This window comes from Miniopterus natalensis, chromosome 4, assembly GCF_054644295.1.
Source record: "Miniopterus natalensis isolate mMinNat1 chromosome 4, mMinNat1.hap1, whole genome shotgun sequence".
Classification (NCBI taxonomy): Eukaryota; Metazoa; Chordata; class Mammalia; order Chiroptera; family Miniopteridae; genus Miniopterus; species Miniopterus natalensis.
The window spans coordinates 68,679,647-68,705,283 of record NC_142084.1 but is presented as its reverse complement, the minus strand read 5'-3'; the positions used below and the strand labels follow the sequence as shown (position 1 = coordinate 68,705,283).

General features: G+C 52.1%; 1 protein-coding gene across 4 annotated transcripts; it reads left to right on the top strand.

The window, feature by feature from the left end:
- The first annotated feature begins 1,935 nt into the window (after positions 1–1,935).
- Positions 1,936–25,041, top strand: PKN1 (protein kinase N1). Of its 4 annotated transcripts, XM_016219678.2 has the most exons (23): positions 2,648–2,660; positions 3,065–3,129; positions 6,163–6,466; positions 7,791–7,942; positions 9,389–9,524; positions 12,166–12,311; positions 12,639–12,852; positions 13,590–13,784; positions 16,127–16,236; positions 16,327–16,470; positions 18,483–18,558; positions 18,640–18,781; positions 18,869–18,962; positions 21,101–21,180; positions 21,257–21,332; positions 21,427–21,518; positions 22,943–23,119; positions 23,302–23,364; positions 23,485–23,561; positions 23,729–23,871; positions 24,142–24,249; positions 24,340–24,420; positions 24,770–25,041. In XM_016219678.2, the coding sequence occupies exons 2-23, from the start codon at positions 3,073–3,075 to the stop codon at positions 24,971–24,973; spliced, it is 2,871 nt and encodes a 956-aa protein (XP_016075164.2). In that variant the 5' UTR covers positions 2,648–2,660; positions 3,065–3,072; the 3' UTR covers positions 24,974–25,041. The 4 variants fall into 4 exon arrangements, with proteins under 4 accessions (XP_016075166.2, XP_016075164.2, XP_016075170.2 ...); XM_016219680.2 differs by lacking the exons at positions 2,648–2,660; positions 3,065–3,129 and adding an exon at positions 1,936–2,039; XM_016219684.2 differs by lacking the exons at positions 23,729–23,871; positions 24,340–24,420; positions 24,770–25,041 and having other exon boundaries at positions 24,142–24,243.
- Positions 25,042–25,637: the final 596 nt, after the last annotated feature.

Genomic DNA, 25,637 nt, shown 5'->3' with positions numbered 1-25,637 from the left:
TCAAGTTTCAAGCCTGGAGTGCAACTATTTCCAGTGTCACTAAAGTCCCCCACAGGCATAGATAAATAATCACTGAGTAAACCAATGCTGGATGGTTGAAGTGAGAATTTGGGACATCTGGGGAGGCAGCCTGGAACCTGGCAGGCAGCAGGAGGCCCATTCCTAGTCAGGGTGGCTGGGAGTCTTACTCTTCCACATCCTCCCCATCTGTAAAATGGGTGGGTTGGAGAATTAGAGAGACATCCTGCTCCTCAGGGCAAGGGCCATAAACATCTTGGGTTCATAATTTGGATGAGGGGCTTCTCTGAGCCTCAGTTTTCTCATCTGCAAATCTGGAGCAAAGGAACTAGCTCAAAGGGTTCTTTCATTGAATTGATAAATATTTAAGGAAGAGCCAGGAGACCATTGTGGCTGGAAGGAGTGAACAGTGGAACGTGGGGGGGGGGGGGGAGGGGGAAGGTGACAAGGTGACAGGGCAGAGGGGCAGACCGTGCAGTGCCTTGTGGGCTGTGGTTAGGACTTTGGCTTTTACTCTGAAAAGGTGGGAGCAATAAAGGGATCTAAGCAGAAGAGGGATGTGAGCTGACAGTTGTTCGAAGACACCCTTGGCCTGTTAAGGGGGGAAAAGACTATGAGGTGATAGGCGGAGCTGAAAGACCTGAAAGGAGACGACTCTGGTATGTGAGGGAAGATGGAAGGAAACTGGACCCGGTGGGGACCTTTGGAGGGGAGAGAAGTGGGCGGATTCTGGATTGGTAGAATTTCTTCTCCTCTTTCTTTTTCTTTCCCAAAGAGAAAAAGGAGAAAGAGAGAGAAAACATCGCGCCACGGTCTCTGGGACAACGCAAACCACGCACAGCAGTCACCAAGGTACCCGAAGCGCTCCACGCATAGGCGGGTCCCGGGAGGGCATCACTGCGGGCACAGCCGCCAGGGAGCGCTCCCCGCCTCGCACTCCAGGGAACGCAGTTTGGCTCAGAGCCGGTAGGTAATAAAGGGAGTGCGGGGCGGGCTATGAGCCAAGATGCACTCTCCAGAGACTCCAGAAGACCTTGGGGAAGTTCTGCAGAAGCCTCCACCCTCCGCCTCCCCCTGGGCACGAGTCTGCATTTATGGAGTGCCAACTGCGTACAGCAGCCTGGAAGAGCGGAGAAAACAGGCTTGGCAGCCACAGGATCCACACGGCGCACAGCGAGGCAGTGACGCAGTTGGGATTCAAATCCTCTTCATAACAACGGAAATAACAAAAATGACAGCAGCACTTATGGAGTGCTTACTGTGTTCTCAGCACTTGGCCCGCACTATTTCATTTTATCAACACCCAAGAGATGGGTGTTGATAAATCCCGTTTCACAGATGAGGCGCTCTTAGGAGTTTGGGGCTCACCCCCGCCCCCCGGGCACGGGGCGCTGGGACTTGAACCCAGATCTGCCCAGAGCTTGTCTGCAGGCAATGGGAGAGGAGCTCCCATGCACTTGAACTTGAATTCCTGGTAGGCCGAATGGGTCCAGGCCTGAGTTTGCGAACACGGGGAGATGAATTACTTGTTTTTTGAGGGGTCCAGGGAGGCCAAAGGCCTCCGCCACTCCCTGCTTTGACGGGGCTCACTCTTCTCGGGTTTCCGCGCACTCAAATGGAGGACCCCTGAGCAGAGCGCAGATCCAGAAAAGCCCCGGGGGCAGACGAAGTGGTGCAGTAAGGGGGCGCCCAGCACCGCGCGCCAGCAGCCCCAGGGGCCGCCGGGAGCCCCGCCCCTCGGCCCCGCCCCCTCCCCGGGCGCCGACCTCGGCGGTCACGTGACGGCTCCGGCCGCAGTGAGGGCCGGAGGGCGCGGCGCGCGGACGCCGCGGCCTGGCCGAGCCGGCCCGAGCGGAGCAGGCCGGAGCGGGCCTCGCGCTGGGCCTGGGTCCCGCTGTGCCCGCCCCCTCCACGCCCTTCACACCCCGGGCTGGGCGCACGCGCGCTTCCCCCACCACCCCTCCCTCGGCACCGAGACCCCTGGCGGGCGGCGGGAGGACATGGCCAGCGACGCTGTGCAGGTAGGCGCACCTGCATCCGCCGCTGCCCTGCGGCCGCCCGGCGCCGGACACCCCCGCCCGCGAGCTGCCGGGATCCCCGAGACCAGGGTGGCCAGGGCGGGAAACTCTCGAGCGCCTGGGGTCCCCTCCCTGGGCCCTTCCTGTGGAGCCAGCACGGCCCCCTGCTTGGCAGGTGGAGGTACGCACGGGGGGGAGGGGGGAGCGAGGAGATCCCGGAGGCCCTTGCAGCACCCTAAGCTCCACCCTTCCCCGAGAATTTGAGGGGGCACCACGGAGGTGCGACTTCGGTTGTCTGAGGCTAGCTGTGCGTCCTAGTGCTTGTCGCCCCCATCACTCGCCCCCCTTCCCCTCAGGGTTTGATTCCTGGCAGGTGCCGCTTCACCTGGGGCAGGTGTTTGGCATGGCGCCTCGGGAGAGGAGGAGGCCACCCGGCCCTGCTCGTGCCCTTCCCCCGAACAACAAAGCTCCAGCGGCCCCCGCCTTCGGACTGAGCTTTACGAGGTTCCCGACGCCACTACGATTGGCACCTGTTGGCAGAAGTGCCCGAGTCACCTCATTAGGTGGGGGGAATGGGAATCCACAGGGCCACCCTCTGGGCTGCCAGGTGGAACCTGATCCCAGGTAGGAATACCTGGATCAACAAGCTGGGGATTCTCTCATACCCGGAATCCTACTTGGGCATGGGGAGCAGATATGGGTCACCGTCCCACCCCCAACACACAAATGTATACACACACACAGACAGGTGACTGGCACCAACCTACTGCCCAGCCATGTACTCCCTGTGCCACCTTGTGGGCATGACAGCCCTGAACTCACCTTCCCCACCTTTGACAAGCAGGGCCAGGGTGACTTCTGACCTTTGGTTTAGTGACCCAAATCTGAGACGTGTCCTGTGACCCCTTAGTGCCTCACCATCCCACAGTCATCCTGTGGTGCTGTGTAACCAGGTTCTCGTCTCCTTCTGCACCTGCCCTCCATCCCCTCTGTGTCTCCCCCATGTCACCCTGTGTCCCCCACCCCAGTCCTGCTGATGGCCTGCCAGCCTTGCCGAGGAGCTGGGCGTATATGGTGTTGCAGATCACACAAGGTCAGACCTTGGGGCTGGGGAGGGCCAGGGTCCCTGTCTCTCCCCCTGGCCCTGGGAGGGTTGTTTAGGAATCCCCATCACATGCATGTGCTTGGTGTGTACCAAACATGACCTGGATGGAGGCTGTGATTCCTGGAATGAGGCTGGACCTGTGCCCTGGTTCCCCTTCCCATCTCTTGCCTGCTTTTACCCCCCTCCTGTTCCTTTTCTCGTGGCTGCTTGGACCTGCCACCCTGTCCCTCTGTCTGTCCTAACTTTGCCTGTCTGTTCTGTGTCCGGCAAACGGATGTCCTGTCCAGATTCCGGAAACGCCCAAAGCATTGAAATCTCCGGACGTGGAGGTCTAGGTCCCTGGTTGGTCTTGGAAGAGGGGAAGATCTGGGAGGTGGGCCCTCTGAACCTGGAGTCTCCTGCTTTTCAGTGAGAGGTGGGGGAGCCAGGATTCTCTAAGGCTGGGCCAGGCCCCTGATTCGTGGGTTCACCCTGCTGGCCCTCTGGTGACTCCTGCCTTCTGGGTAGGGGCCTTCCTCCCTCCCTGCTCTGCATATTCTCAGGCGTCAGCTGCCAGAGGGCACCTGCTCCTCTCTGCCTGGAACCCCATTTGAGATGGTTCTGCTCCTGGCTGTACCCCTGCTCTGCCTGCTGGGGGAAGGAGGGCGGATGGGCAGTGGGCACGGCCTGGTTGGGAGTGGGTAGTATTAGATGACCCTGGGTTTAAATTCCCGCGCTGTCACTTCCTTGCTGTGTGTCCTGGGCCAGGTGTCTTTGTCTCTCTTAGCATTAGTTCTGCTATTAGAAAAATGGGACTAAGAGGGTGTTCATGGTTGGGAGAGACATAGACCAGCACTCTGCAGGTGGGGCTCCTATGAAATCCTTACTGACAGTCATGGTCAGCAGCCCAGGGTGTCAGTCTGTGTCCTTTAACCCACGGTTTCTCATCCTCAGCACTATTGACATTTGGGGCTGAATCATTCTTTGAGGTGGGGACTGTTCTGTGCACTGTAGGGTGTTGAGCAGCAACCCTACTCTCAAACCACTAGATGCCAGTATCACCCCCTCGCCAACCCCAGTTGTGACAACCAAAATGTTTCTGGATGATGTCAAATGCCCCCAGAGGTGGAATGTGCAAATGTGCAAAATCCCCACCCTACCCCCTTCACATTGAGAACTGTTCTGTCATCTCTCTGAGCCTCAGTTTCCTCACCTGTAAAGTGGGGGAGAATAATAGTAGCTGCTCAGGATTCATGTGAGTGATTGGTAGGATTATTGGAATGAGGCCCTTGGTCTGCCTAAACCCTCCCTGGGGGCAGCTGCCCTCAAGCTTAATCAGGAGCCAAGGAAGACTTTCTTCATCTGTGAAATGGGTTCTCAGTGGGAGAAGAGAACCTGACAGCCTAGCCTGTACTAGGATTCTGGGCATTTCTGTTTTAAATCCTGGTTCTGTCTCTTGCTAGCTGTGAGACCTTGGGGCAAGTTATGTTACCATCCTGGGCTTCAGCTTCTTCATCTTGAAAATGGGGCGATAATAGCACTTGCCTCACGGACTTCACTAGTTGACCAGGGTGCAGCCTGTCTTAACTAATGTTATTATTACTATTATTATTACTAAAATCATACTTGAGCTTCAGAGGGTTGCTGGTTTGGGGTACATTCACCCCACCCCTCCAGTGCTGTTTTCTCATGATGTAGATCTCAGGGAGGTGCCCCTGGCCGAGCCAGGCCCTCTAGCCTCCAAGCTGTAGTCAGCAGCAGTGGGCACCCAGAGAGGAAGCCGGAAGTTGTAACGGCCTGTATCTGCAGGCAGGGGCTGGCTCATGTAAACATTCATGGGTATTTGCATATTGGTGTACATTTATGGTCTGTGCACATGCCTGTAGTTATATGAGAGCGTGCATACCCCAAGTCAGCCCCAGGAGCCTGTATACACTTGGGGGAGCCTGCCTTCAAGTTCCATCAGATGGTGGCCTTGGGGAAAGGTTCCCTAGATGCACCAGAGCTCCGGAGCTGGCCCAGCGCAGGGGTTGCTGGGAGCTAGCAGGAAAGAGGAAGTGGCCAGTGAGAGGCCCTGCTTGGCAGGGCTGAGGTTCAGGAAGAGGGCAGGGCCCTCAGCCGGGACCCAGGATGGCGGAGGCCGATCCCCCTTTGGACCAGGAGCTGGAGGTGGGAACTGGGGTCCATGTGGGAGGAGGGCAGAAGAGGACCCCAAGCGGCATAGGCCAGAGGCCCTGCTCTTGGAACCTGTCAGTTTTGGACGGAGGGGAGGAGGAAATAGGTTGGAGTTTTCTGTTTGTAATGAAACTCTCTGAGGCTCTGGGGCTCCCACATCAGGGAGATAGAGGAAGAAGGAGACAGGGCTCTGCTCCTTAGGGTTCTGGTTGTAGAGGATGAGAGGAGGGGAAATGGGGCCTTTCCTTGGGACCTCCTAGTTTGGGGTTACCGCATAGGGAAGATGAGGTCTGTTCTTGGCACTTACTAGTTTGAGGCATAACAAAGGGGAGAAAGAGCCTGTTCTCCGGACCCCAACCTCATAGCTTTGGGGGACAGCAGAAGCCTGCCCTTTGATACTGCCTTGATTGGGGGGCAGCAGAAGGAAGATGGGGCCTACTCTTAGGAACCTCCTAGTCTGGAGGGACAGCAAAGAGGAGAAAGGGATCTACCCTCAGGACCTTGTCATTTGAGGGGAAATGAAAGGGAGACAAGGCCTATCCTTGGGGCCTCCTAGTTTGGGAGGATGATGTAAGGGAAATAGGGCCTGTCCTAGGAGACCCCCACTAGTTTGGGGAGCACAGTGGTGGGGCAATGGGGCCTGTCCTCCAGAATCCCACTGTGTAAGAAACAGATGAAGGAAGATAGGACTGTACCTATGGGTTCCCTGAGACAGGGCCTTGTCTCACCTCCCAGTTTTGGGGGTCAGAGGATGTCGAGCAGACCCTGTCATAGGAGCCCCAGGCCGGGAGGAGGGGCTCCTGGCTAGCTGAGGACAGTCTACCCCGCATTCTCCTGGCCCCGCTGACCCTGCTCTGTCCTCCACAGAGTGAGTTGCGCAGCTGGTCCCTGCTGGAGCAGCTGGGCCTGGCAGGCGCAGACCTGGCAGCTCCTGGAGTGCAACAGCAGCTGGAACTAGAGCGGGAGCGGCTGCGGCGAGAGATCCGCAAGGAACTAAAGCTGAAGGAAGGTGCCGAGAACCTGCGGCGGGCCACCACCGACTTGGGTCGCAGCCTTGGGCCTGTGGAGCTGCTGCTGCGGGGCTCCTCACGCCGGCTCGACCTGCTGCACCAGCAGCTGCAGGAGCTGCACGCTCATGTGGTACTGCCTGACCCTGTGGCTGCCACCCATGGTAAGCAGGGCCTTGCCCAGAGGAGGCAGAACTTTAGGGGTACCACTGCCAGGGCTCAGCTTCAGGTTCCCAGAGCTAGGCTAGCCCCATCTCCACTGACCCCCAGGGAGACACACTCGGTCACAACAGCCTCCAGCCTCAAAATATAGTTAGAGCCAACATCAAGACCAACACCCAGAGAAAGGTATATGTGGTCACACCAACACCTGAACAACATCCAAAAACTTAGTGTCACACAAGTACCCAAAGACACACATAGTCACAGCAACACCTGGACAATACCAAAGGACCTACATGGTATCATACTAGTATCTAGACTCACACAGTCACACCAACACCCAGACAACACCCAAGGACCTAGACACTATCATGTGAATACCCAGAAAGGCTCTGAGTCACCATAGTGTCCAGAGACTTCCATACTGCCACCCAACACCCAAACAGATGCACAGAGTCTCACCAACACACAAACGAACACCCAGAGATTTACACATGGTCACACCAACCCCCACAGATTTGCATATACACAGCTGTCCAGCCCTTCCAGATGTATACAGCCAGAGGCTTACATGCACAATGGGACAAGACCCGAAGACTCAACACCACTTACACCAACACCCAGCCTTTCCATACGATAGGCATATCAACAGCTAGGGACCCACACTGACATGTCAACACTCTGAGACAGTGAGAGAGTTAGGTCAACACTCAGAATCTCATATGGTCACATCGGCCCCTGGAGTCACCCCCACAGTCACACCATTCTACAGAGAGTCACATAGAGCCATGCCAGCATCCAGAGACATGAATATCTGGCTGTACCCACACCAGGACACTCAGACACAGTCGTACCAGCCTGAGATCTGAACATATAGTTGTGCCAACAGTTGGAAACACATGTATAGGGTTGCCCCAGCATCCAGAATCTCGCAGTCTTTTTAACACCTGCTATCTAACAGTTACACAAGTGCCTAGGGAGACACACACTCGCTTCGTCATGCCAACACCCTATGCGTTACAGACGTAACCACACCCACACCCATGGACTCCACACAGCTGTATAAAGAATCAGGGATTTCTATTCACAGCCCCACCAACACTGAGGACTCAGGCACACCTGGACACTTGCCCATGCTCATTCATGCTGGTCCCACCCCAGCCCTGAGGGAGTTCCCTGAAAGGTCTGGGGTGGTTGGATCCTCAGGGCCCTGGCCCGGGGATGGAATCCAGGCTGGACAGAGGGCAGATCCTTTCAGCTGGGCCAAACCTCCCAAGCAGATGGAGGTGAGGGTCCTGGTGACTCTATCATACTCACCCTCTCCAGATGCCCCCCAGTCCCCTGGTGAGGGTGGCCCGGCCTGCTCAGCCACCAACCTGAGCCGTGTGGCTGGCCTGGAGAAGCAGCTGGCCATCGAGCTGAAGGTGAAGCAGGGGGCGGAGAACATGATCCAGACGTACAGCAACGGCAGCACCAAGGTGGGGCAGAAGCAGGCACCCCTATGTGCATGTATGCCCACAAACAGGTCGTGGGTGGGGGGCGGGGGGCAGAGGCTGACGGGTGGCTGGGAGGCAGGACTGGGGTGCAGACAGTTCCTAGGGGCATATGGGAAATTGGGTGACTTGTGTGATGTCAAGACAGATACATGGCAGAGACTGTCCTCCCACACTTAGTCTTCTCCCATAGACTTGAGGGTGCCCATGGTCAGGTCAACACACAGCCCACTGCCAGTGGCATCTCTCTGACACATGTCCACACAGTCAAGTCAACACCTGGATGCACACATGTCATCATCCTAACATCCAGAGACACACAGAGCCATACCCATGTCATAACATCTAGAGTAAGAGTCAGCAATGCCTAGACACACACACCATCATAACATGTAGAGAAACCACCTAGACCCACAGATAACACCATTAAATTCACACCCAGAGACCAGAGTTGTCACACAGACACACACACCCCTCCAGTCATACCAACACAGGGGACACTGTCACAAGTCTGTACCAATACCCAGAGATGCTCACACAGACAAGAACAGTGAGACACGCTGCTAGAGACACTTGCTCACCCATGCTCATGTGTACACTCAAACACAAATGCAAGGACATAGACCACACAGATTTTTTTTTTCTACTTAAGGTGTAACATACAGACATAACATGTAGGAAACTTAAGTGTACAGCCTGATTAATTTTTACCTGTGTATACATCACCCCATCAAAATCCAGAACATTTCCAGTCTCCCAGAAAGCTACCTCCTGCCCCCTTCAGTCAATACCCATACTTTCATCACTACAGGTTAACTTTGCCTGGTTTTGAAACACAGCACAAAGTGGATGGAAAAATCCACAACCAGTTTCCAGCACTTGTATGCACACAGGGTCCTGGGCTATGCCCAGTCACTGCCATACCTTAAACTGCACACACAAACACTTGGGGCCCCATTTATAGCAAACTGCCTCATACACCCTCCCAGTCATCCTTGGAGACTCACCCATGTGGCTACAGTTAGGGCTACACCTGCCACGGGGATGTTCATGTGTGCTAAGAGCAGGCTAACAGCTGACATGAATACAGTGCCTGCTGGTGCCAGGCACAGCCCTGAGTTCTTCATACAGATCAGCTCCTTTAATCCTCAGCCCAGTGGGGATCAGTGCTCTTAGTAATGATCCTATTCCTGCAGATTGAAGAACAAGCCCAGATTAAAAACAAGGTTAAGTGGCTTGCCTGAAGTCACACAGCTGTGGCACAGCCAGGATTCAGGCCGCATGGGCTGCATCACCCCTCTATATCCAGGAACACACAGACACAAACACTCTGTCTCACGGTCACCCCAGGCCTGCACTGTGTGGACAGTAGGGTGGGTGGTTGGACCCCAGCTGTCCAGCCATCTTCTCACAGCCCACCTCTGACCCCAGGACCGGAAGCTACTGTTGACAGCCCAGCAGATGCTACAGGACAGTAAGACCAAAATTGACATCATCCGCATGCAGCTCCGCCGGGCACTGCAGGCCTGCCAGCTGGAAAGCCAGGCAGCCCCAGATGAGGCCCAAGGTGAGCCCCTTGCCTTGAGACAACCTAGCCTGCATTTAGACTTGCAGAACTCAGCTCCCAGCCCTGAGAGGGATTCCTTTCTTTGGCAGAGAGGTGAGTGCTGTCACTGACTCTGTGACTAGAACCCATTCCCAACCCTTTCTGGGCTTCATTTTCCCATTTTGTCCCACTCAAGGTTTACACTAGATCAGGTATTGGGAAACTATAGCCCACAGGCCAAATCTGCTATTGCCTTTTTTTTTTTTAATTTTATTGGCACACAGCCATGCCCATTCATTTACAATGATCTAAGGTCAATTTTGCACTGGGATAACAGAGCTGAGTAGTAGCCATGGAGCCTGTGTGGTCTGCAAAGTAAAAAATATTTACTCCCTGGCTCTTTATAGAAAAAATTGCAGACACTTGGACTAAGTGGTTGCCTTGTCATGTTGGTTCCTATTGTGTAGAACTGTGGGTTTCCACAGCATATGTGTCTCTGTCAATGAATGTTTGAGGGCTGTTACAACCTGATTGTCAACCTGAACTTGTGACAGGGTCTTGATGTATTGTGTGACTGTGTCTGTGCTACTGATGTATGTCAGTATTCATGTGACACAGACTGTGGGGACCAGCAGTTGAGTGTATGCCCTAGTAACTATGATAGTTTGTGTGTCACCATGACAGATAGAGTGTCAGCTGTTGGTGGGTGTCAGGGTGTTTGGGCTGCTATTACAGAACCATAGACTTGGTGGCTAATAAACAGTAGAAATGTATTGCTCACAGTTCTGGAGGCTAGAAGTCCAAGATCAATGTACTGGCAATTCTGGTGTCTGGTGAGGCCTACTTCCTGGTTCATAGACAGTGTCTTCTAGCTATCTTCATGTGGCAAAAAGGGGTGAGGGATCCCTTTGGGGTCTCTTTTAGAAGGGCACTAATCCCACTTATGAGGGCTCCACCTTTGTGATCTAATCACCTTCCAAAGGACCCACTTCCTAATACTGCCTCATCAGGACTGGGTTTCAACATAGGAATTCTGGGGTGACACAAACATTCAGACTATAGCAGTAGGACTTGTAACTCAGATGACAATTTGTGTGTCTTTGGGGGGGGGTTAGTGTGACTGTCCTTGTGATTATCCATCTGTATTGTGAATACCCTTGTGAGCTTCTTAGTGATAGTGTGTGATGGTATGATCATGGCCATATGCCTCTGGGTGATATCACCTTGGTGACAGCATGACTTTGCCCCTGTAAGTGTAACAGTCTCAGTGATTGTCTGAGTGCCATGAGACATCAGGCCTAGAAGCAAGAGTGTGACTGTTTGTAGGATGACATGCCTATAAATGTCAGGGTTTCTGTAACACTGTCTGTGTTATTGGTGTCTAGATGAGTGTCATACACCTGTGGGTAACAGTATGACTCCCTATGACTGAGTTCCAGGGTCTGAGTCTGGGTCATTATACAGGACAGTGAGACTGTCCCCCACAGCCATGGATAAGTGTGACCATGACCTTGTGCCTCTGGGTGACAAGTTTCCTACACCTGTTTGTCAGTATGTACTTGTGCCTGTTCCTGTGCATTGGGTAATTGGCTGTGTCCTTTATCAGGCTATGACTGCGTTCCAGTGACTTCACACTGGGTGTGACAACCAGCCTTTTTGATATTGGGTCTCTATGTCTGTGGGGATTAGTGACACTGTTGTGCCTGTGTGACAGTGTGATGGCATTTCTTTGCCTATCTCTATGCCTTATCTATGTGGCAGTGTGATTATGTTCTTGTGATTTTCCCTGGGCTGGAGTTAGAGTCCTGGGAGTTCTGCCATGGTGGGACCATGTCTCTTAAGGGTGTTGTGATCTTGTCCATCTGCCCCTATGACAATGTCCCTTTGCCAAAATTGAGTTGTTTCCAGCCTTTTGCTCTTAAGAAAGAAGGCTGCCATGAATAACTGTGTACCTTTGTCAAGTGCAGAGGTGTTTCTATGGGACACAGTCCCTGAATTGGGATTGTTGAATTAAAGAGTAAATACATTTGTGATTTTTTTTTTTTTTTTTTTTAGATATATCTTTATTGATTTCAGAGAGAGGAAAGGAGAGGGGGAGAGAGAGATAGAAACATCAATGATGAGAGAGTCATTGATTGAGCCCACAACCGGGCATGTGCCCTGACCGGGAATCGAACCCCGATCGCCTGGATCCTAGGTCAACGCTCAACAGCTGAGCCATGCCCGGCCGGGCTGTGATTTTGATAGACATGGCCAAACTGCCTCCATGGGAAGGAAACTTGTATTCCCATCAGCAATGAATAAAAGTTACTTTAAAAAAAAAAGTCCTTGTGTTTGTGTGACTGTATTCTTGTGGCTGTCCAGTTGCCCATGATGTCCCCATGACAGTCCCTGGGGATGAAGTGGGATTCTGACAATGTTTCTGTCCCTAAGCCTGTGTATATGACTGCCCCAGTGTGACAGCCCCTGTCCCTGGAACCATCCGTCTGAGTGACAGCATTTGGATAAAAGAGCCTGACAGCCCCTTGGGTGAAACTTAATGCATGCTGATGGTAGTATGTCTGGGGCCAGTACCTGTTCTTGCGGACGACTGTGTCTGGGACAAGGATGGTTAGACCTGGGTCCCAAGCTGGCCTCATTGCCCTGTGTCCTGTGCCCACAGGGAGTCCGGACCTGGGGGCTGTGGAGCTGCGCATTGAGGAGCTGCGGCACCACTTCCGAGTTGAGCACGCGGTGGCCGAGGGCGCCAAGAATGTGCTGCGCCTGCTCAGCGCCGCTAAGGCCCCTGACCGCAAGGCCGTCAGTGAGGTGAGCTGCCCGGCCTCCGCGGGAGAAGGGCGGGGCCTTCAGTGAGGGTAGGACTTCGGTGAGGGGTGGGGCTGCAGGAAAGGGGCGGGGCCTTGGCTTGGGAGCGCCACGGTAAGGGGTGGGGCTTCATCAAGGGGCGGTGACTCCGTGGACGGCGCCTACTTTTCTGGAAGCTCAGGGGTAGGACCAAGAAGGTTTGGGTTTGGGGTCTCCAGGGACAAGGAGCCCTAAGTAGGACTTAGTTGAAGGGAGGAGCGTGGGCCTGAGCTTGGAGAAGGGCACTCCCAGCCCAGCTGCGTCCCCAGCCCAACCCAGCTCCTCCTGCAGGCCCAGGAGAAGCTGACGGAGTCTAACCAGAAGCTGGGGCTCCTTCGAGAGGCGCTGGAGCGGCGACTCGGGGAGCTGCCCGCCGACCACCCCAAGGGGCAGCTGCTGCGTGAGGAACTTGTTGCAGCCTCGTCTGCAGCCTTCAGTGCCCGCCTGGCCGGGCCCTTCCCTGCCATGCACTATAGCACCCTATGCAAGCCCGCACCGCTTACAGGTGGGTCCCAACCTCTCATACCAGAACCCACCCCCACAGCCCTGGACTCCCGAACCCTCATTGTCCCCAACCCCAAGACTCCCACCCCTCATCCCCCACCCAGAGATCCAGACTCCCATCTTACTGTTCCCTCGCTTTTCCATTCACCCCAACCCTCTAGCCTGGGCCCCATTTCTTTAAGCCAGACAGCCCCATGCACCCTGGACTTCCTGCCCCCCCTTGTCCTCTGATTCTGGACTCTTGTCTCCCATACTCCCATTCTCACTTTCCCCACCTAGCCCTGTCTTTTCCTGCAGCCATAGTCCCCCTAGTCCAGCCATTCACTCTCAGAACCCTCAGCCCTGAACCTCTGACCCCATCCCAGCCCCACTACCTCACCAGACCAACCCTACTGTAGGCCTCAGCCCCTGCCACAGACCTCAGATCAGCTGTCTGAATCATAGCTTAGTTCTGTTCTGCTTCTCCTTGCCTGGACTTGCAAGCTACATCCTTTTCTGTCCTTAAACCCCGGTATCCAGAGCCCCTCCCCAGCCTGGCCTGCTGCAGCCTCCCCTGCTCCCCCTGGTCCCATATTTCTTACTTCTGGCACAGCCATCCTGTATCAGACCCCCTGCCCCACTTTGGTTGTCCCTCACCAACTTCTACTTGTATGTTGGCTATTTCTGTGTATGTCCTGGGGTCCCCTCCCTTCGACCTGCCCCAACTGTAGCCCCCCCCTGAGCCTGACCCTCCCTTAGGGACCCTGGAGGTGCGTGTGGTGGGCTGCAGGGACCTTCCAGAGACCATCCCCTGGAACCCCTCACCCTCAACGGGAGGGCCTGGCACCCTGGACAGCCGTACTCCCTTCCTGGGCCGCCCAGCTCGGGGCCTTTACAGCCGAAGTGGAAGCCTTAGTGGCCGGAGCAGTCTCAAAGCAGAAGCCGAGAACACCAGTGAGTGGGCATCAAGAGCCTGGAGGGATGAGGTGGGGTGGGGGGGTCCTGGGATGCCCCACATTTGTAACACTCTAACACTCTTAATGAGTACATCACATTAATTAAGATGGATACTATAAAACAAAACAAAACAAAACAAAACAAAACAGGTGTTATGGAGGACGTGGAGAAATTGGAACCCTTGTGCACAGTTGGTGAGAATGTAAAATGGTGCAGCCACTGTGGAAAACAGCATGACAGATTCTCAAAAAATTAAACATGGAATTACCATGTGACCCAGCAAGCCTGCCTCTGAGTGTATGCCTAAAAGAGTTGAAAGCAGGGTCTTGAAGAGATGTTTGTACACCTGTGTTCATAGCAGGATGACTCAACAATAGCCAAAAGGTAGAAGCAACCCAAATGTCCATTGATGAATGAATGGATAAACACAATGTGGTATAACAATATGATGGAATATTATTCATCCTTAAAAAGGAAGGGAATGCTGACAGATGCTGCAACATGGATGAACTTGAGGACATTATGCTGAGTGAAATAAGCCAGTCACAAAAAGACAAATGCTATCTTGATTCCACTTATGTGAGGTATCTAGAGTAGTACAATTCATAGAGATGGAAAGAATGGTGGTTCCCAGTGACTGGGGGAGGAGGAGAGGGAGTTAATGTTTAATGGGGACAGAGTTTCAGTTTGGGCATATGAGAGAGCTCTGGAAATGAGTGGTGGTGATGGTCATACAACAACCTAAAAATGATGCTAACTTTTATGTGAATTTTACCACAATTTAAAAAAAACACCTAGGGTGTGTGTGTGTGTGTACACATATATATGTATGTGTGTGTATATATATATATAAAGTGTGTATTAAGAAAGGATAACAGTAGGGCAAACACGTATCCACCACCCAGGTCAAGAAATAGAGCTCTCTGGAAGCCCCCTCAGGTCTGGTCCCCAATTCTAGCCCCTTCCTCTGTCCTAGAGGTAGGCTACTCTTCTGACTTTATGGTTATCTTTTTATTTTTTCTTTCCTTTGTAGTTTTAGCACCCATGTATACATCTCAAAACATAATTTAATTTTGCCTGATATTTGGACTTCATATGTGGAAGCATACAGAATGTATTCCATAGCAGTGGCTTCTTTCATTCAACATTGTTTGGGAGACGGATCCATATTGGTGTGGAATTCTAGTTCATTCATTCATTTTTACTCCTGTTTAATAGTGCATTGTCTTTAAACTGAGCACACAACAAATTGATGTCTTTTTGTTATTTTTTAAAACAAATATTTTTTTTACATATATATGTGCTTTTAATTGATTTTTTTTTTAAGAGAGAGAGAGGAAGGGAGAGGAAAGAGAAACAGCAATCTTCGGCCTCCTGCACGCCCCTATTGAGGGATCGAGCCTGAAACCCAGGCATGTGCCCTGACTGGGAATTGAACTGGCAACCTTTTGGTGCTTGTGAAGACGCTCAACCAACTGAGCCACACCATCCAGGGCTCATGGATTTTTTTAGGTAAAAAATAGTTGAATATCAGCAGTATCATGATTTAGCTAATAAGACTACATTGTCATTTATATAGGGTGTCCCAAAAAAATATATACACACTGAATAATTATAAAGGTAGTGTTTATTAAAATACATTTCATTTTTCAAAATTGAGCCATCAGCTGTTAAAGTGTGTATACATTTGGGGGAGATACCCTGTATATCAGTTCTTCTGTTAGTGGACAGGGAGATGTTTCTAGTTTAGGGCTATTATATTTATGCATCTCCTGATGCATATCTGCATGTATTTTTCTAGGGTAAATATTTAGGAGTATATTGCTGGAATGTGCACATAGAATAAGAGTGAATTTGGATCCTACCTCACATCATACACAAAAATCCACCTGGAGGTGGATTAAAGGCCTTAATATGAAAGGTAGAACAGTAAAGTTTTGTCAAGATAGCATAGCAGAATATTATGATAGGAAATATTATAAAAATATTTTTAAAATATATAATAAGCCCTAGCCAGTTTTCTCAGTGGTTAGAGCATCAGCCTGCAGACTGATGGGTCTCAGGTTTGATTCCGGCCAATGGCACGTACCTTGGTTGCAGGCTTAATCCCCAGCTGGTTGGGGCTCATGCAGGAGTTACCAATCGATGTGTGTCTTTCACATAGATGTTTCTCTGTCTCTTTCCCTTCCATTCTCTCTGAGAAGCAATGGAAAAAGTATCTTTGGGTGAGGATTAAAAAAATGCATATATATTTAATAAGATATAGAGCTATATCCCTGCTCCAGCATTTCCTGACCCTTTCATTCCCCCCACTCCCCACCCCCCTTCCCCCATTCCAGGTGAGGTTAGTACTGTGCTCAAGCTGGATAATACAGTGGTGGGACAGACATCCTGGAAGCCATGTGGCCCCAACACCTGGGACCAGATCTTCACGCTGGAGCTGGAGAGGGTGAGCTAAGTTGGGGGAAAATGGAGCCTGAAGGAGGAGGGTTCTGGGCCTTGGGCACCCCAAATGATGGCCCTCTTTCTTTCCCTTGAGGCACGGGAACTGGAATTGGCTGTGTTCTGGCGGGACCAGCGGGGCTTGTGCGCCCTCAAATTCTTGAAGTTGGAGGATTTCTTGGACAACGAGAGGCATGAGGTCCAGCTGGACATGGAACCCCAGGGCTGCCTGGTGGCTGAGGTACAGCCGGACCCCTGACCCTGAGAAAATACTTCCTGCATTTCCAGCTCCCAGTTTTCTAGAAAGGGAATATATGTTTTCAATTGATCTCAGAACCTTGATAGAATAATACATCTAATTAGTCACATCAGTGACATGACCTAAGCTCGGGTTGGTTTTGTTTTGAGGCAAGATTTAAAAAAAAAAAAAATTTAAATCACGGCCCTAATTGATTTGGCTCAGTAATTAGAGTGTCAGCCCACAGACCCAAGGGTCCTGAGTTTGATTCTAGCCAAGGGCATGTACCTCCATTGCAGGCTCAGTCCCCTGCCCTGGTCAGGGCACGTGTGGGTGGCAACCAATCGATGTCTCTCTCTCACACTGATGTTTCTCTCTCTCTCTCCCCCCTCCCCCCCCCTTCCTCCCTTCTACTCTCTCTGAAAACCATTGGAAAAATATCCTCTGGTGAGGATTTTTTTTTAAATTTAAATCACAGAATTTTGTCAAGACAGAAAAGAAAACAAAACTTGGCAACATATCATGGCCCATGGCAACATGTGCTACTAGAGCCATAGTCGATTAGAGAGAGATTCCCTCTGCAGTGGTGTTAGGGTTCAAGTCAGTATCCCACCCTTAGCGCTGTAGACATTGGGGGCTGGATCATTCTCAGTTGCAGGGACCATCGGGTACCCTGGTAGGGTATTGAGCAGCATCCTGGTTTCCACCCCCAGGATGCCAGTAGCAGCCACCCAGTTGTGGCAGCCACAGTGTCTCCAGACATTGCCAGTGTTCCCTGGTCAAGAGGCCATGGCCTAAATAACATTCCTAGCTGACCCCTTGTAGTATGAGCCAAGCCTTGTCCCAATTACTTTGCTGACTTTAAATCATTAATCCTCACAACAACCCAATGCACAGCTGACAGAGGAAGAAACTGAGGCACAGAGAAGGAAAGTCCCTGGCCCCTTCATTTGGCCAAAATTATCCTAAAATTTTTAAAAATTTGCCTCTAACATATCTATGTGCCCTGTTTTATGTATGCATACATACCTCCCATATCTTTATCCCCATGTGAAAATTCTTACGTGATCTCATAATCCAGGACCACTGAAAGAAACAAGAGAGGGGCTGACTTCAGTGGCAGGGCAGTTCCTTCTGTTAGGAACTGTCTAAAACCAAGCGAGAATGGTGGGGGGTGGCCCCAGGGGCAAATTCTGAAGTCTTCAAGGTTTATAGCATTTGATTTTGTTTTATGCTTCCTCAAAATGCCATCCAGTAGAACGTTCTGTAGTTCTGTCGATGAGCCAACAATAATCGCATTCTATTGTGGGAGAAAATGTTTTATGTCTGCATCCAGTATAGTAACTGCCAGCCTAGTAGCCACTTGAAGTGTGGCTAGTGTGACTGGGGAACTGAAATGTTAATGTTACTTTAAATTTTATTTCTTTTAAATAGCTACATGTGGCTAGTGGCTACTGTATTGAACATAAAGTGACACAGTTCTGGGACTTTAGCACTTTCTAGAAGATGTGTTGGAGTTTGGAGAATTCAACTACACCAGTGGTTGCCCCACCTGGGTGGGCACCAGTATCACCTGGAGGGCTTATTGAAATAGACCGCTGGGCCCCACCCCTGGTGTTTCTGAATCAGTGAGTCTAGGTGGGGGACTCAAGGATCTGCATTTCTAGCACCTTACCCAGTAATGCTGATTTGCAGGTCTGGGACCACCCGTGGGAATCGGGGCACTAAATGATGTAGGACCTGTTTGCTGGAGTTGAATGTGCATTTTGTTGGGTCAGACTCCCTCCCCACCCCTGGAGGAAGGCCTGGGTGCCTGCTTCTTGTGTTTCCAAGATAGCACTTTAGGAAGTGGCCCTGCCAAGTGGTGGATTGGTTTGTAACCCCTTAATATGATGTGATGCCACAGGGATTGGACCCTAAAAAACATGGATGTGCACACCTCTGCTCCTAAGGGCTTCTCCACTAAGCCGCCTGGAGGTGGGCAAGGGTCCTCACCCATTGTCTCCTCTCCCCAGGTCACCTTCCGCAACCCTGTCATTGAGAGGATACCCCGGCTTCGACGGCAGAAGAAAATCTTCTCCAAGCAGCAAGGTGAGTGGATAGGTTGGGGCAGGGGAGAGGCCAGGAGTCCCGAGAGTGTCATGGAGGGTGACACTGCCCCTGTCACCCCAGGGAAGGCATTCCAACGTGCTAGGCAGATGAACATCGACGTTGCCACCTGGGTGCGGCTGCTTCGAAGGTTCATTCCCAGTGCCACAGCCACAGGCACCTTCAGCCCAGGGGCTTCTCCCGTACCTGAGGCCCGATCCACAGGGTAAGAACAGGCTCTGGAGGTCCCGGCTGTTCCAGTTGCTTTCCAGGGTGCTGGGTCTCAGATATACTCTCCTTTTTTGTACTATAGCAACATATCCATGGAGAAGCTGAACCTCGGGGCTGATTTGGACAGCTCCCCCCAGAAGAGCCCTCTGGGCCCTCCTTCCAGCCCATCAAGTCTGGTGAGCATCTCTCTCCTCCCCTAAGCCCGGCTAGGCAGCATCAGGGGCCTCCTTCTGAGCTTAAGGCCCAGAGGCTACCAGGAATTTTCCTGGGTCACACAGCACTTCTCTGTCAGAGCCTAGGTCCAGTTCTTTGTTGTTGTTGTTAACCTTGAACCAAGGATATTTTTTTCATTGATTTTTATGTATGTATTTATTTATTTATTTAAATATGTTTTTATTGATTTCAGAGAGAGGAAGAAAGAGGGGGAGAGAGAGATAGAAACATCAGTGATGAGAGAGAAACATCGATCGACTGCCTCCGGCATGCCCCCTACTCGGGATTGAGCCCAAAATCTGGGCATGTGCCCTGACTGGGAATTGAACCATGACCTCCAGGTTCATGGGTTGACATTCAACCACTGAACAACACTGGCCAGGCTCCATTGATTTTTAGAGAGCATTTGAGATCTTGCTTCCCAGTAATTGTCTTCAGTTTTGGCTCAAATAAACTCTTATAAAAATTCAAAAACTTATGTATAATATATATATGTACATAAACACCATCGTTAGCTCACAAACCATAGAAAAAACAGCATTTGCCCGCCCTGGTCTAGGCATGGGGACCCAGGTCAAGACACATGCGGAAGGTAACTAATATGACATCTGGTCCCTTTACCTACCTCACTGAGTACATTTTATATCTCATTAAAAAAAAAAAAATCCCTGGCCAGGTGCCTCAGCTGGTTGGAGTGTTGTCTGCACACCAAAAGGTTGTGAGTCCGATTCCCCTGTCAGGGCACATACCTAGGTTGCGTGTTTGATCCCCAGTTGGGGCGCGTACAGGAGGCAGCCGATTGATGTTTCTCTCTCACATCGATGTTTCTTTTTCTCTCTTTCTCCCTTCTTCTCTTTCTAAAAATCAATTTAAAAACATATCTTTGGGTGAGGATTAAAAAAGAAAATAATATATGCTTCATGGCATTGAATTAAATGAGATATCTCATTATATTAGATGAGATGAGTTTGGCAAAAATAAAAAAAAAAAAATCCAAAAGTTAATAACACCAATGGCTGGGAAAGATGCAGGAAAACAGGCAGCCCATGGGAGGCGTGCCAATTGCTACATCCACTTGGGAGGGTCTAGCTGGCTGAGTTAGAAATGGGCACTGTCTTGACCCAGAAACCCCACTCCTGGACATCTACCCTGGACCTTCACATATACACCACCAGGATGCTCACTATAACAGCTTTGTGAAGGCAAAAAAGTAGAAACAACCCCAGGGTCCATCCAGAGGAACCAGTGCTAAATAAATGACAAAGTGGAGTAGTACACAGTTGTGATAAATGATACCAGTCTGGTGTGCAGGCGTAGAATGATTTCCAAGACAGATTGTACAGTGGGAGAGGCAAGATTAGAATATTGTCAGTAGTGGGTACAAGAAAAATGGAGCCTGTGCGAGCACTTTTGCTCATGTGGGTATGAAATATATTTAGAAAGATACCAAGGAAATCATTAATAGCAGCTGGCTCTAGGGAGGGCAGCTGAAGCAGGAAAGGACCGTGTTGAACCTTTTTGTACTGATTAAATTTTTGGAAATGTATCTATTGTGGAGGCTGATGGACCGGTAGGTAATTTTTCCCATAAAAATATTAATTTTGATTCTTTTCAAAGTTACATATAGATGTGGTATAAAGAATTAAGTGGCTCTGGAGGGCTAATACCAATAAAGGGAATAAGTAGATAAATGATAAAATACATTTACAGCCTGAAATGTGCTGGGGCAAACAATAAAGCAGAAAAGGGGGAATAGAGAATGTTTGTGTTGGGGTTCTGTTACTTATTTAATAGAGTGGTCAGCTGACTCACCTACAAAGGTGACAGTTGAGTAAAGGCCTGAAGGAGATGAGGAAGGAGCTGTGCAGGTTTCTGGAAAAGAGAGTTCTAGGCAGAGGGAACAGTCCGTGCAAAGGTACTAGGGTGGAAACATGCCTGGTCTATTAGGGCACAGTGAGAGGGACTTGTGGCTAGAGGGGAGTGAACAAGGGGGCAAGTGGGAGGAGAGGTGAGGTCAGAGACGTGACAGGAGCCTTGGTGGCTGTTGTGGTTATGGGGTGTCTCTGGCCTCCCTCTATCTGACCCCCTCTCTCTGCTACAGAGTTCGCCAATCCAGGATACAACCGCCACTTCTGAACTGCCTTCGGAGACCCAGGAGACCCCAGGCCCCACCCTATGCAGGTGACACCCCTCCCCTGTCCACCACCTACCACCACTGCCCACTGTCCCAGTTCCCACCAGTATCCTCTCTCCACAGTCCTCTCAGGAAGTCACCCCTGACCCTTGAGGATTTCAAGTTCCTAGCAGTGCTGGGCCGGGGCCACTTTGGGAAGGTGAGATGGGGGCAAGAGGTTGAAGAGCTGGGAGTCTATACCCCTGGGTCCCTGGGCTGGTTGCTAAGGCCACCCCTGCCCACTATGGTTCCAGGTGCTGCTTTCTGAATTCCGGCCCAGTGGGGAGCTGTTTGCCATCAAGGCTCTGAAGAAAGGGGACATTGTGGCCCGAGATGAGGTGGAGAGGTGGGGACCCTGCTCAGGCACTCTGAGAACATCAGTCTTCTCTTCTGGGAAATGGGAGACAGAGCAGTCCTTTCTCACACTTATTGAGCTAGTACTTAACTTTTCTAACTCTTAGAAAACATCCACTCTGCACTTTATATTCAGTAACTCATTTGTTCCTCACAGCAGCCCTAGGGGGTAAATACTGTTATTGTTCCCAGTCTGGTGATGGCAGAGAGAAGTTAAGAAAGTTGCCTGAGGTCACAGCCAGTAAGCAGCAGGTCCAGGATTCAAACCTAGGGACTCAGGCTCTGAACCCTGTGCTCTTTTTTTTTTTTTTTTAAAGTATATCTTTATTGATTCCAGAGAGAGGAAGGGAGAGAGAAAGAGAGAAACATCAATGATGAATCATTGATCGGCTGCCTCCTGCACGCCCCTGACTGAGGACCCAGCCCCCAACCCGGGTGTGTGTCCTGACCGGGAATCGAACCATGATCTCCTGGATCCTAGGTCGATGCTCAACCACTGAGCCACTGATGCCTGGGCTGAAGCCTGTGCTCTTAATGGTGCCATTGCATTGCCTCTGCTTTGGGGTCAGGGCCCTGAGGTCAAGTCCCATCTCTGCCACAGACATGCTTAGAGATCTTGGGGAGACCCTTCTGAACCTCAGCCTCCCCATCTACAAAAGGGGAATACTAATGCCTTTCTTGCAGAGTAATCGGGTGGATTAAATGAGAGACTGAATCTAGAGCATTCTGTACAGTGCCTGGCTCCCTGTAAATGCTTGGTAGAAACACTGAGATTGTCCCCTGTCTTCTTGACATCCTTTTGTTAATCAGGAACCCAACTCAGGCAGGCTTAAGCAAATAGAGGAATTTATTGCTCGGATCAGAAATGTCCAGGGGTGGCTGCCTTCAGGCATGGCTGTGGCTGTATCCAGGTGCTCAGATGATGTCTCTCAGTTCTATTTTCCTGTATATGGGCTTTGCAGTCCCCTTACAAGGGCAGAGATTCCCTCCACCCCAACTTGAGCCCTTCTTCCTTAAAAATTCCAGCAGATCCCAGTCAGAGTACATGCCTTAGTTGTGACTTAAATCCCTAGTAGGGGACGTGCTGAAGGCAGCTGATTGATGTTTCTATCTCTCTTTCCCTCCCCTCCTCTCTGAAATCAATAAAAACATATTTTAAAAAAAATTCCTATAAGCCCACCCCTGCCACCTCCCCAAAGAGAAGTTGGGGGACTGTTACTAGGATGACAGGTGGATTCTAGGTGCCTGTTTAGCAGATGAGGCTGCCAAGGTTCAGAGATGTTAAGCAGTTTTCCCAAGGTTGCACAGGCATAAGAGGCCTTCAACAAATATCCAATGCTTGAAGACTCTAGGGAGTGTGAGAGTTGGGAGTAGGGAGCTACTGTGCTCTCTGACCCCTGTCCCCACCCTGCCCAGCCTGATGTGTGAGAAGCGGATCTTGGCAGCAGTGACCAGTGCAGGACACCCCTTCCTGGTGAACCTGTTTGGCTGTTTCCAGACACCGGAGCATGTGTGCTTTGTGATGGAGTACACGGCTGGTGGGGACCTGATGCTGCACATCCACAGTGATGTCTTCTCCGAACCCCGAGCCATGTGAGCCTGGCCTCCTGCACCCCATGCCTCAGCCCCCTTCTCACTCCTTTATAGACCCCACCTCCCCCCACCTCCTGGAGTCTGGGGGAACCTGAGGGGGGTCCCTTTTGAGGATGTGGCAGCCAGGTTTATATGATCTTCCTTGGGAGGCCTGGCTCCCTCATACCAACCTCTCTCTGCAGCTTCTATTCAGCCTGTGTGGTGCTGGGGCTTCAGTTTCTCCATGAACACAAGATTGTCTACAGGTGTGTGCATGTGTGTGCACATGCTTGTGCATGCATGTTCTGCCCACTGGGGGGGACTCAGGCTTCAGGCAGAGCCCCTATTCCCACTCATTCCTCTTTATACCCCCCAACCCCTCACAGGGACCTGAAGTTGGACAATTTGCTCCTGGACACCGAGGGCTATGTCAAGATCGCAGACTTTGGCCTCTGCAAGGAGGGTGAGGGGCGGGGCTGGGATCTGAGGGCATTAGACAGAATGGAGGGGGAAGGAATGGAGTCCCCAACCCTACCCAGGGTATCTCACAACCCCACCCTTGATCCTGGGACAGGGCTGGCTGGACCCCCTCTATCCCCCCAATAACCTCACATGTCCCTGCTGCCCCAGGGATGGGCTATGGGGACCGGACCAGCACATTCTGTGGAACCCCGGAGTTCCTGGCCCCCGAGGTGCTGACAGATACATCGTACACACGGGCGGTGGACTGGTGGGGGCTGGGCGTGCTGCTCTATGAGATGCTGGTTGGCGAGGTGAGGCCATAGGCTGCCCCCACCCTGCTTGTCCCTGGGATGGCACTGGAACCTGTGTGTGCCCACAGGGGTGGAATCAGAATCTGCCTCCACCATGTGTTGTGTGATTTGGGGCAGGTGGCTTCTTCCTGGCCTTGGTTTCCAAATTGTAAAATGGGATACTTACCTTTTGTGTGGAGGTACAGCCAGAGCAGAGGGCTTTGGTGGGGCTGGGCATGGCATGGCCAGAGGAGGTGCTTAATTCATTCACCCTATTCTCCCTGTCCCCAGTCCCCTTTTCCAGGGGACGATGAGGAAGAAGTATTCGATAGCATCGTCAACGATGAGGTTCGCTACCCCCGATTCCTGTCAGCTGAAGCCATTGGCATCATGCGCAGGGTGAGGACCCTCTAAGCTGTGGTGGGACTAGGGAGGGGCTCCGAGGTCCAGAAGGGGAGGACTGATACAATGCTTCCCCCACCCACCCAGCTGCTGCGGAGGAATCCAGAGCGGAGGCTGGGATCCAGCGAGAGGGATGCAGAGGATGTGAAGAAACAGCCCTTCTTCAGGGTGAGGAACCCACCTTCCACCAAGGGCAAGGCCCTTTCCCCCTAAGACCTGATGGCTTCACCTCCAACATTGTCGCCCCCTTTCTTTCCTCCTCCCTCACCCTCACTGACCCTCCTAAACCTACTCCAGGCTGGCCTGGTGGGAACCACTGCCCTGTGTATGAGTCCAGGCTCTTCCACTGATCAAGTGATCCTTCCCGAGCCCTCAGTCCTTCTTACTCTTCCCCTCAATCTTTTGACTCATTAGATGAACCTCAACAGATCCAGAGTTGGATGGGGCGCAAGGGCTGGCCCTTCATGCCTTATGCGCCTCAGCCCCCCACACTGACTTTCCCCCACTCACCCTGCAGACCCTGGGCTGGGACGCCCTGCTGGCCCGGCGCCTACCGCCGCCCTTCGTGCCCACGCTGTCAGGCCGCACGGATGTCAGCAACTTCGACGAGGAATTCACCGGGGAGGCCCCCACGCTGAGCCCGCCCCGAGACTCGAGGCCTCTCACTGCCACAGAGCAGGCGGCCTTCCGGGACTTCGACTTCGTGGCTGGGGGTTGCTAGCCCGCTCCCCTGCCCTTGCTCCCACCCAGCTGTTAGTTTTTAAATATGCCTTTGGGGTTTGTCCCCTCCATGCATCCCCGGCTCTTCTTGTTCACAGTAATGAGAAGGGAGGGGCATAATCAGAGCTGGGAAGAGTGGGGTGGGGAGACATAATGGGGAGAGTCTTGGGTTATAGTGGGGCGTGATTTGAAAGGGGTCAGGGGAGGGCGGGGACTTGGGGACCTCACTATGGTAGGGAGCACGGACACGCCTCGCAGGGAGGGTTTCAGGACTATGTTGAGGGAGGTCGGGAGTTAGAGGCTGTGATGGGGTACGGTCTTCGGGCTGTGTTGGGGGAGCTCAGAGCCGCAATGGGCGAATGGCTACCGGAGTCCCCCCCTGGCAGCCGCAGGGGCAAAAAGCACTCCGCGACCCTCTCGCTCTGCTTCCAATCTGCGCATGCTCCTTCGGCTCGGGCTCCGCGTCTGGCAGCCCTGGGCCCCCGCGTGGCAAGTCCGGGAACTGCATCTCCATGGGAGCACCCTGTGCCTCTGCCCCCCGCGCGGTCACAGGCGTGCTGCGGCACCAACGGGACACACCGCCCTGGGCTGGTCTGCAAAATGCCTTTATTCCCCGAAGGCTACGCGCTGCGGTCCTTGCCCGGCCTGGAGTGGTCTGGCTTAGT